At 37.4% G+C, this 12,386-nt stretch overlaps 1 protein-coding gene across 1 annotated transcript in view; it reads left to right on the forward strand.

Moving 5' to 3' along the window:
• Positions 1-12,386, forward strand: part of DDX10 (DEAD-box helicase 10) — a 160,882-nt gene that overhangs the window by 138,858 nt on the left and 9,638 nt on the right. The window contains exon 17 of the mRNA XM_082278922.1: positions 11,820-11,953. Within this exon, the coding sequence (XP_082135048.1) occupies positions 11,820-11,953 (134 nt within the window). The remainder of the gene's footprint in view (positions 1-11,819; positions 11,954-12,386) is intronic.

Below are 12,386 nucleotides of genomic sequence, written 5' to 3' on the forward strand. Positions count from 1 at the left end.
TCCTTTAAGCTGTACTTCCCTTGTTAGAGAAGTATTTGGTTTTGGTAATGTGTTGTCTGAGTTAATTCTAGTTTCATGCCTTGCTTGAGACTAATTTGAAGCGGTTCATTTTATGAGCAGAATATTTAGAGGGTCAACATAAATTTGCGGCAAAACCCAGCAGTATTTTGTTGGATGAGTGGTTAGTCTGATGTATTAGAGAGGTCCAAGAATGTTTCTGGTTTTAGTTTTTGATAATTTATTGCCCGGGGGGAAAAAAAAAATTACAAATGATCCATTCCCTCTGTCACCCATTGATCTCATTTATCAGCTTGTTGTCACTGGAAGTAGTATTTGGGGTGCTAAAATGAATTTCCAGCAAGGTGCTGAAGCTCTCAAAGAAACTGATCACCTTCAGCAGTGGTGCCTCTTCATCACAACTGTGCAGAGGAGTTATGGAACAGTGACTTGAATGATGCCTTTAAGAAAAGGCATCTACAAATTACTTCTTTATCTTTTTTTACTTATTCATAATGTTTAAAACAGGATTCTGTACTTATTTAATAAAAATAGACTTAATACAAAAGCAAGTTTAATTAAAACTCATAACTGGAGATGTCAGAATGCTTATCATAGGTCTGAATATACTTCTTTCTAAATTTAGTTATATATTCTGAATTTCATGATGGATATTATGTACTCAGTGCTTTGGGAAGTCATGCATAATGTAACAAGGATATTCAGTTAACAGTACCTCTAGCAAATGTTCTCTGTGCTAATGTTGTATGCCAAGTACAATGTGATATAACAAATTATTTATTTATTTTCAATAGTTCATTAAATTTTATCCTCAAAATTATGTGAATCTGCAAGAACTTTAAAAGGAAGAGCAAGCCATTTAAGATACATGTGTGAGGAGATAGGTTTGTGCATGCAATCAAATCATAACTGGATTTTATAATCAGGTTGCTCTGCTGAGGCAGAAATAATTTTAGCGACTCCATAAAGCTGAAATCCTACACTTGAATGTGGCAAAGACTTGTAGTCCTGAAGAAAGCAAAAGTACTACTTTAAAAATAAAATGTTCCCCTTGCAAAGACATGTGACTGTGCAAAGAGGACCAGGCACTTAGGGCCCACCATTTCTCAGTGGAGAAATACTTCAGTGTCTCTGAAATCAGTTTAAAACTCACAGTTCTTTTGTTTCTTTTTTTTAGCATAACAAATGCAAAAGGTTTCTAAGGAAAAAAAAGTGTTGGTTTTCATATTAGGTCAAGAATTGAAGAACTACACAAATCTACATCATCCACCACAGGTAGTAGAGAAAGTAGCATTTGAATATAATTTCTATGTGTGGGGTGTGTTACAGTTGCTCCCTTCAGATTTTCGTCAAGATTGAAATACTAAAGACCAATGGCTGCTAATTGATCCTTGAAGATGAGTCTCAAGGAGGAATTTACGTGGCCACAGGAAACCCTGTGTGACCCTTGGGCAGTTTAGGAAGTACTAGGCATAAGAAGTTTAAGCACTTGTTTCTGCCAGAGGGAAAACACCCCAGCAGGGCAATATGTGGCAGTGTGTTTACACTCGAGCCAGTGGATGCTGTTTTCCATTTGCTGTTCCTGTCCCCAGTACTTACTAATGGGTGGCAAGTGGGAATTGTAAAGAGATTGTGTAACACCAGAAAGTCAGCGGAGCAATTGAGCTGTTTGCACTGGAGTTCAGAATGAGCAGTAGTTAGGCTAAAATCACTTATCCTGACAGCCTTCTAAGCATGTTATGATTTATTTTCAAATCAATGAGATTAATATTTATCCTTGTCTCCCTTTTCTTCACATATTCTATATATGTTGCAAATATTTGGGGGAATGGGGAAAAACCATCTCATACTTACTAATAATATGATAGATAAAAATCATCAGCTCAATAACAATTATAAAAAGAGTTTTTAAAATACGTATTTTAATTTTTTAGATACATTCTTTTATTTTTGAGAATTTAAAAATGGTGGATAAAATGACGGTATTAAGGAATGACCTATGAAAAAATTTAAAGAAAGAAATTTAAAGAAAAATCTAAAAAATGATTCAAGAAATAAAGTTGCTGATTAAGTTTCAGATAGAGATGTAATTTAGAGAACAATCATTAACAGGGAAAATTAGCTACTTTTTATAACAAGTTGTATCCTTTCCTGGTTCTGAAATACTTTATTTGTTTGATATATTTGATAAGTTAAATTCAAGCTGCCATTCAAAGTTGAAAAACATGTTAGGATTTGAGGAACTGGTTATCTTTGTTTATTCTAACCATCCTTTTTCAACCTGTGAATGTAAATTGGGTTTGAGTCTTTTAGCCATACCAAAATCTCCTAAAATAGGATTCTTAGAAATAGTAAATTTTGTTAGCAGCAAAGAATGTATACGTAAACGTTAAACTTACAATACAGCATCTGCTTGGATCAACTTAATTTTACCTCCATGTATCTGCTGTATTTAAGATGGTTCTATTTAATTAGTAACTTTTTAATAATATGCATATGATATATGTATTTTAGAAAATAATTAAAATTCTGGTTGAAATCAGTTTCAATTTCAGATGGAATAGGAGTCAGCTTGACACTAACCATGATTAAAAAATGAATAGTCATCACTAGGCAACTAAGTGATGGCTCTTTCATAATTTGCTAATGGAAAAGGAAAAACTAGGACTTTAAATAATTAGCATAAAACAGTGCATACACATTTTGTGTAAAGTCCAGTGTAAAACAACTGTGCCTCAGAATACTGGCATTAAAAAAAAAAGTAGCAGTGATTACATGTGTAACATACTGTGGGAATTAAAAGTTTCCTGATTTTAATGGTGTTTATAATTAGTGATTCAAATCACTGATTTAAATGGATCCCCCCAGATGTTGCTCTCTCTGATTCCTTGAGAAATGGATGTAAAATAGCATTGCTTTAGTACAGTATGAAGAGTGGAAGTTTGTACCTGCCTGTGCAATGTTAATGACATTATGTCCAACCATACCTAGGTTTGATCATTCAGACAGTTTTACCAAAATGTAATTTTCAGGGAGTTAGATAGAGCCATGTTTCACAAAAGCTGTTCCCACAGGAGCTGAATGCCAAGGTAATCAATCATACAGCGTACTGCATCCTGTTGTTATGGATATAATACATTATTTATGCAGTATAAAGATTTTTTAGATGTTGTTGAAATGAACAGGCAAGCGAATGAACAACTCTAGGTTATAATAAGTTACATGAGCTGAAAATTGCCATTTCCTAGGTTAAAATTTGTATAGATGCCTTCAATGCTTACAGCAAGTTAGAAACTGATTTGCTGCAAGTGTGGACTTGAAGGGAGCAGCAAGGATTCGGTTAGAAGTCTGTAGTACATTAATTAGCATATACAGATGAGTATTTGTATACCACTTGTATTTCTTACTGAATCCAAAAGTCGTTACTCAGTTACTGGAAATAAGGTAAAACATTTTGGCAGCAGTACAAAGCCCAAAGACTGTTTGAGATAGCGCAGTTTAGATTCTTTAGTGAGCCATTGGATAGGATATAATTAGGCACAGATTTAGGCTTTTGATGGAAAATTGTCTCAGCTTTCAGCTTCCCCCTCATTGCATTGTTCCAAACGTTTTGGTTTTGCTGAGAATTGAGATAGTCATCTTCACTGGATTAGTTTAATAAACTGTGGTATTTGTACGAGAAGCCCTAAAAACTGATAGAAACCAGAACAGCAGTGGAAAAAATAATGGCTTCCATGAAATGAGGGTAACCTGCTTCCCTTCTTGCTGTCAGATCTTTTGGTTGGTTTGAAGGAAAATTTGCAGTCATACCTGTAAAGGGGTTTTCAAATTGTGTTCATTAGCACTCCCTGGCTGATGAGTTCTGGAGCTGAGAGATTTCCAGGGTTATTGGCACAGCGCTACTGTTACTTACCATGCCTTGATATATTTTATTACTGTTACCTACATAATTTTTGAGCCCATGTAAACTCCTATGTATAGTTTGGTGAAACATTCATGGCTTTGGCAAAGAAAAGAGGTGCCTTTGTGCATTCCACCATGCATTCATTCTCTAGTCTGTTGTTGATTTCATTCTTGTGTATCTGGGACTGTTATTCCTCTTGGCTGTTCTTCTACATCCTTTGCAGCCAGCTCCTGTGCCATTCTCATGCCTTCTTACTCTCCCCATTTCCTTCTCTCTCCCATTTTTAAAATAGCTTCAGACAGCTCTTATCTCCCCCTTGGTTCCCTTTGTCATCACTGTCATCTGCATCAGATCTTCTCTTGGTAGTCTTCCTCTCTTAGGCCCTCTCACTTTTGCCTTACAATTCTTCCCTGTTTGTCTTTGATTCCCACTTCCACACTGGTGTTTTGTACTTTTTGAGCTGCCACATTTCTTCGTGGCCTTCATTTGCAATGTAGACATGTTTCAGTTCTACTCAATAAACAATTATCAGCCTTCCTCTTGCCTGTTGGTCATTCACTTGGCCTTTCCATATCCACTTCAATTTTTGGGGGTTTGCAAATGTGATGACACTCTGTTCTGGTGTCTCTCTTCTCTACTAGCTCCTTCTTTGTAATTTCTGGAATCTTAAAATCTTCAGTCTCCTTCTGTGATAATTTTTTACACAGCCTTTTGCTTTTTTCCCTTTTCTTCTTCATGGAGAAAAATACAAATTCATGTCTGTACTGATGAATCTTATTTCAGTCTCTCTACTCCAGCTGTACCTTTCTGCCTAAAGTAAAATCTTAGCTGATGGATTTCATGGGTTAGGCAATACTCAAGAAAAAAGTTCCACCTTCTTGGCTACCTTCTTTCACAGTCACTCTGGGTATCACCAGATGCCTCTCACTTTAGCCTGTGCCTTAGTACTGCCATGGTCGCCTTCTGGTGCTTATCTAAATCCTTCCTAATTCTCCATTTGTCCTTTCATTTACCACAGATGATAAATGTGCTCTCTCCATCCTGATGGTTCTCCTGTAGGTTCTCCCTGTACTAGCATTGCCCAAGCCTGCTGCTCATATATTATTACATTTTACTCAATTCCTTGAGTAACACTAACTCAACAATTATTCTTAATTTGGATTGGATTCTTTACTTTGAAGTTGCTTTACATTATTTTAGACCTGAAAATTTGTGTTTCTTTCAATTAGTTGGCCTGAAAGATCTTGCCTCACATAAATCTTCCATGTTCTTCATACTTGTCATTTCTAAGACATGCCTGTCATATTTTTCATGTAGATACAATAATTTTCTATCTGCTGGTGGATGGCTGCCAGTCTACCTCAGAATCGTATTCAGTTTCTTCATCCAGGTTCCCCTCTGCAGCAACGCTTGTGGAAATACCAGAGAGCAGGTCTCTGTGCTGTGTCATGCTGGTTGCTCAAATCTTCCCCAGGCAGCTTGTCTCCTTGTCATTCATCAGTCTGGATTCATCTGTTCTCCTGTGGCTTCTACTTAGCCCTTACACTTTTTGTGCCAGGAGTTGTCTTTTGCAAAATTTTGTAGAAAGGGATTCATGGCTTAAGAAGGTGAATTCAACAACAATAAAAACAATTAATAATAAATGATCCTGCAATTCTGCAGCATCAGCCAGGTGCTTTCTGATTTACTGGTTATTTGTTTGGAAATGTGAACAAGTATGAAACTATTGCAGCTGCTACTTCGGTCTGGAACAAAGGCTCACAAGGTCTTGTTCTCACAGCAAGCAATTAAGTCAGTGCCATGAGCAGCGATGTCTCTTCTGTGTTTCTTTTCCTCAGTTCATGTAGAACCACCAGAAGGACTTAAAATAACTTTCACTGCCTGGAATTAATTTGATTCATATTTTTCTCCTGTAAGTATGCTGTTTTATATGCGTATTTTGTACAAGCATTTAGAGTACGTGACTTAAGCAGTACAGTGAAAACATAAAGATCGTGTCATTGGACAAGCACTTAATGCCAGTGTAGCTCTTTGTTGTGTACTGAATACAAATCAGTTGTTTCAAGAAAAGAGCAGAACTAACCAGTTCACAGAATTACGTGACTTAAAAGGTTTCCTTTCTGATTATTTCATGTCAGTGCTGCTGTCGATCTGTTCCTTCTTGAAAAATGCCCGTCACTAAGCGAAGAGTGGTCTCTGCCTGCAGCCTCCGCTGCGAGTGGTGCTGGTGGTGGTGGGACACTGCTGTGTCACTGCAGGGGGTGCAGCTCCCTGAGGTTTCTGCAAAAGTGCCAGAAAGTGATACAGAGAAGGTTCTCTCACGTAGGCACGGTCTCTGTGGACATATGCTGAGATTCCCTGGAGAAGACTGATGTGTTGAAATGTTTGAACACAGACACTGCTTTGGAGAATTACTTTCTGTATTGAAACTGACAGACATGACTGCTGTGAACCTGAAAGTGGACAGAAAGGAGGACTGTAAAGACAGTCCAAGGGTTATGTGTTGAGAATATAAGTTCAAAAACATTGTTCTGCACTGTAGTGTTCTGGTTGGGGTTTTTTTGTTCTTTTGGTTTGGTTTCTTTTTGACAGGACCATAGACTTTTGGACAAGTATGCTTGCATGTTTAATTCTCTCAGACTTTTTTAGTAATTTCTTTTTACCCTACTGCTTTCCAGAATTTAATGTATTTCAGCATGTATTTTGCTTGTAGTGCTACACACCTAGTAACTTAGTTTCCTTTCTGTTGTATTTTCATGAATTACATTTAAGGTAACAGTATAGTTGTTTTATCCTGATACTCGTCTTCCCTATTGCTAAAATCACGTTGATAATTGTGGCTAATAACAACTTGGAAGAAGCTTATCTTTACAATAAGTATTCTACGTGGGTCCTAGAAGAACAAATTAGAAAAGGAGAAGCTTAAGGTCTAGTTCTGAGACATATTCATTGTAATTGAAATGCAAATACATTAAAGCAAAAGGTCTTTGAGTAGATTTAGAACTCACCAATTTCAATGAGTTTTGTGTTTTCAGTGCTTCTGAACCGTGCTTGTGGCAGGAGCCATTTCCAGCACAAATTGCTTTGCTATAGTTACACAGAAATTTGAATGTCAGAATATATGTATCAGTGTCTGCTAGTTTGGAACACAGGCTTACCCATTCACTGACTATAAAATGTGGGGCATTTAGGAATGCCAAGAAAGAAAATTAAGTATTCTCATGTGCCTTATGTGAGAGCTCTGGTAAAAGTAAGATTCTGCTGGCTAAACTAGGCAGGCTGTATTATTTAAGATCTTGGATGGCTTAAAAAGAAATAAAGAATGACTGGATGAAATTGAACCTTGGTGTGACTGCTAGTGATTGGGAATGGTGAATGATTGAAGATGAAGCTAAGAGTTACCTGTCCCTTCTAGTGAAAACCAGGAATTAAATTCTCTGAAGTGGTGTGGAAAGCAGGAGCTGTTACCCACTCCTTCCAGAGCCCAGAGATCAGTGAGATTGTCTTAGTGCAAGGACTGTGTCTGGCTGACTAACCTGGGACCGTGGTTTCCCCAGTTCTTGGCTGCCAGCCTTTCTGGCCAGAGCCATGGAACACTGATGCACCTTCGATGGTATGGAGGGTAGCTGTGAGTTTAGGCATGGCTTGGACAGCTCTGTGTGTGTCAGAGCAGCATGTAGTTTGCTCCACTGGCTCCCAGTCAGTTTTCAGTATAGGCTAGGGCTTTTGTCTTGATCTTCAAAGCAACTGTTGGATCAAACACCCTAGCAACATCAAAGGCTGTATTTCATTTTTGAACTGTCAGAATAGCTGTATTCCTCTGGGGCAATGTAGATGATGAAATACCAGAGCAATCATTCATCAGCTGGGGACATTGTGGTGGGTTGGGGGTACAAGCTATGAAAAAAACCCAAACCTGCGAGGTGATCAGGAGGATCCAGAGTAAAATGTTTTAAAGGAGCTGCTGTAAAACCTCTCTGTGTATATAAATGGGTTCCATCATAAACATGATACAACTTCTGTTTTCATCTGAAAAATTATTGTCAAAAAGAGGAAAATTAAGAAAATTGGAATGCTGTCAGATCTTACAAGGTATTTTATTTTTAAATACCCTTTTATATGAGCCATAATATGCTAAACTTTTTAAAGTTGTGTACCTATGTTGGGTAACCTCCTAGCAGTATTTGGAACTTACCTTTTCTTGGCATTACAATCACAAGCACCACTTACTGGGAGAGGCCATAGTAGCAAAAACTGATGGGTGACACAGCTCAAAAAGGACTGAATATTGTGTAAGTGTGGCTCTTGATGGACTCAAATTAAGTGTGATCAAATTCTAAACTAACCTTAAAAGTTTTGTTTCCAGCTAATTGGAAATATGCCCCCACTGTGCTTTGTAAAGCACTACGGACAGAACTGATTGTGCCTAAGAAATTATTTCTCCCCTCTCAACCTGGTTGAGAAACTGATAAATTGCTTAAAGGGTGTTGAACATAAAAAGTGCAACTCTAGACAATTTAGTTGGAGGAAAAAACCCTATTACATTAGGTATAAATTCAGTACCATAATAAATACATATTTTAGAAATGAAATCTTGGTAAGTGCAACTTTTTTTAATGTATGTTCAGGTTTTCACAGTATTTTTTTCAGTTCTTCCTTTTTTTCCCTTCTGATGGTAGTCAGATAATTACCACCTGAGTGCCTAATGCCTGGTAGAAATGAGACATCATTCTGTTTTTTGGAACATTTGAGTCCCTTGAGTGTCTGAGGTACATCAGTTTCTTCATTTTAAGTTTGTCTTAGCCTGCCTAACTCATTTACTTGAGCTCCACCAGCCATTCAGACCTCTTTAGGAGGAGAGGAAGATGTCATTATGTCTTGTAACAAAGACAGAAGTTGAATTAGAGGTATTCCGTTGATCAACATGGCAAAAGCTCTAGAGGAGCCTGCCATGTCTGTGTCAGTAGGTGTATATTTTCAAAATGACTGCAGTAAGGTCAAATGTGATTGTTATTGACTTGGTACAATGTGGAATGTTGAAGGCAAGAAGGTTTCCAAAAGTTCCAGCACAGAAATTTTGCTGAATTTTTCTAAAATGTTGAGTTTGCATAAGAAGAATCTCTTTATGCCTCAGAGGGAGGCTGTGTGAATGCAAAAATTTGCATTCAGTGTCATGTTCAAACTGAAAGTACTTGTATGGGTTTCTGTGGAACTGGAATTACAAAGCACAAGGGCTGGTGTGGTACAAAGAGAGAGCTTGTCATCCCTGAGCAGAGTGAAAAGATGATTGCCACCAAATCCAGTTCTCCTGGCCAGCCTGATTTGATGTCTTCAATGTCAAGCGTGGTAGGTTTCCTTCCACAGTTGAACTTTACAGTAAATACACACTCCAAAGTATAGACATAAAGTACAGGCCGTCAAAATCTGTTCTTCCAGTCTCTTTGGATGGCAATTGCCTTAGGACAAGTCTAATCCTGAGTCTGTAAATTGCATCCTATTTGTATGTGTTTACACGTGTCATTTTTTTGAACTATGATTTTACTTCTTTTCTCCAGCTCTTGTGGTGAGTAATGTGAAGTCACAAGATTTCTTCTTCCTGACTGGCTGATATAAATTTGAAGTGAGAGAGGAAAAATAATGAGTTTCTGTTCTTCAGCTTTGGATGATAAATGTTCCTGCTCAGGTTCTTAATAATTTCAGGGTCTTAGAAATATTTTAATGAATATGTAAGCAGTGATACTTATAAGAAATACAACCTCATGATTCCTGATGAATGAAAGAGGCATCTTTGCCAATTATTTCTTTTGCTATAGCAAGCATTATGTTTAACACTTCTCTGCGTATTTTCTCCTGGAAAAAATTAATATGAATATGTAATGAAAGTGAAGGTTTGGTCTGTGTGTCATAATGGAGAATATGAATGAATAGCCCAAGTCTTAAAAGATGACTGCCAATAGATGTTAGTATTACAAACTCTGTTGCATCGTGTCACTCGTACATATTTAAAAATACATTGTTCCATACAACAGCTTTGAATGCTACTTCTCTTTTTCTCTTCTTTTTATATAAGATTGGTATGTACTAGCTGTATTGAAAGAATAGGTGCAATTGGAAGGACAAGTAAAGAGCAAATATTTAATGTTGTGAGAAATTAAAATAAGCTATAATTTAATGCAGAATGATTTTCAAATAAGAAAATTCATTAGCAGAAAGGTGACCTTCAGAATGTTTTCTGTGGAGTTAGTAATGCTCTGTAATATTGTACTAAGAGATGAGCTTGAAGATGGTTTTTTTGTAAGCAAAAACCCTGCAGAACCAAAACCAACTTTCTTGTGAAGTGCTACCTGAAGTTACTGAGAACCAACATGCTTTTCTGTCAGTGTTGTCACCTTAGGAAGTTTATAGTGTTGAAGAGTCTGATGATGCTTTTAGTCATTTTATACACCCAGCTATATAATTACCTTTACTGGTATTTAAAGTAGTAAAGAACAAAATGTGTGTTCAGTATGTTTTTCCTCTGCCTTCTGATTGCAAATCTAGCTTTTATGCCTTTCTTCTGCTTGCTTTCAGTACACTGCAGAAGTGTCACTGGTCAAGCAAGAATGGACTCTTGCAGTGGTAACTAATTTTACCCTTTACCAGCTCATTGCCTTTCACTCACTCTATATGCAGATATAAAAGAGACCATTGGTATGGTTTCTATTTGGCTTCTTTAAAAAAAAAATTATTTTTATTGCAAGAAGGTAGGTGCACATAAAGACTGGTCTTTAAAAACATGGTGATAGAAATGGTGAAAAATCAAAACAAAAATTAACTTTAAATATATAATGATGTGAAGTTATTCATAGAATGAAAGATCATTTAAATGAGTACTGTTTTAGAAACTCAGCTGTATGCATGTTGATTAGATATGTAAACAAAAGGTAGCAATGTCTTTAATTATAGTTTCCTGGAATTTGTCTTTGCTTTCCAGCATAAATATGCATGGATCTAGTGTTGCTTAGAAATGCCTATGAGCTTTCCATCTGCATTTCGGTGTGCATATACAATTGCATATGCCCTCCAGCCTGGTTTTTTCATGCCTACTAGAAAAAATTTACAACAGTGGTGCCATCAGTTGAGGATTAAGTGAAGCAGAACCTACTGTATCTGCAAAATTGGCCAGCTTTTTTGTATTATCCAGTACTTTTATGGAGAAGCATCTTCTGTGCTCTCTTTGTTAAGGAATTAGTGAGGCAGTGCCACACCCTGGGGAAACTAGCCAATGCCACCAGCCTGTCCTGAGACATGCTGTAGGGACAGGGGGAAGCTTGAGCCCCAGAGAGGAGGGGTGGGGGAGGGAGGATACCTGAAGAACATGTATCTCTTGTAAAGGATGGTTGAAACTCCCTTAGAGCAGTTAATTTAGCTTAAGCAGCTTCTTGGTTTTTAACTGAAAGAACACCCAGATGAGTTTTAAATCAGAGTATTTCATTAAATTCACCTAACAGCAGTGATTTATGTGTCCACATGTGAGTATCTCTTTGCCAGTGTGTTTCTGAGGGACAGTAAAGCTGCATATTGCTTAGACACTTGCTCTCAGATGGCTGTTGATTAGTTGCTGCCCAGATCTCTCCTAGATTTGGTAGATTTAAGATTTCAATATTGCAAGGTAGAATTTGAACATAAATCCTTGTGCTTCCTTTTTTAATAATGTTTCTTCAACCTTTAATAAACAGCCTTGGAGAAGAGCGCTGATGATGACAGAAATTATTCTCTTTTCCTGGCTGTAATACTGGTGGTCTTTGACTGCATTTGAGGGCAATGGTTTCTGTTACAGCCTCCCTCTTAATGGGGTTTTGATGAGTAACATGGACTTGTTTGCTTGTCTTGTAACTCTCCATTTGTCACCTGACAGGTTGAAGAGGAAACAGTGGCCTTTCTTGCTCACAGTGGAAGTGAGGAAGAGTTTGATCCAAGCACTCTCCCAGATCCTGATAAATATAAAGACTCTGATGAAGAACAGGATTCAGAAAGTGAAGGCAGCTATAGGTATGCACCATCTTCCATGTTCATTTAAAAATGTTGATGTTTTTTATAAACTGTTTTGTTTACATGTTAGGAATTCATCTTAGTCCTCTTTCTCACGGTACTTAGTATAAGTTTTAAAAGTTTGTGTGTTGGGTGCTGAACAGAAATCTGAGCTAAAGGCTATTATTTTCTTCTGTGAAGTTATATGAAAAAGATTTTTGAGTCAGTGTTGAAGGGATCTTGGTGAGACTGTTTCACGTGCAAAAATGTTGACTAATACCCTGGAGGTTTCACGTGTTTCCATGGCGGATTGATCCTGTCTGGATGCCCGGTGCCCACCAAAGCCACTCTTTCACTCTGTCACTGCCATCCTCAGCTGAGAGAGAAATGTAATGAAAGGCTTGGGGGTCAAGATAACACCAGGAGAGATCCCTCACCAGCTACTGTCATGGGT

The sequence above is a fragment of the Coloeus monedula genome, assembly GCF_965178545.1.
Source record: "Coloeus monedula genome assembly, chromosome: 3".
Lineage (NCBI taxonomy): Eukaryota > Metazoa > Chordata > Aves > Passeriformes > Corvidae > Coloeus > Coloeus monedula.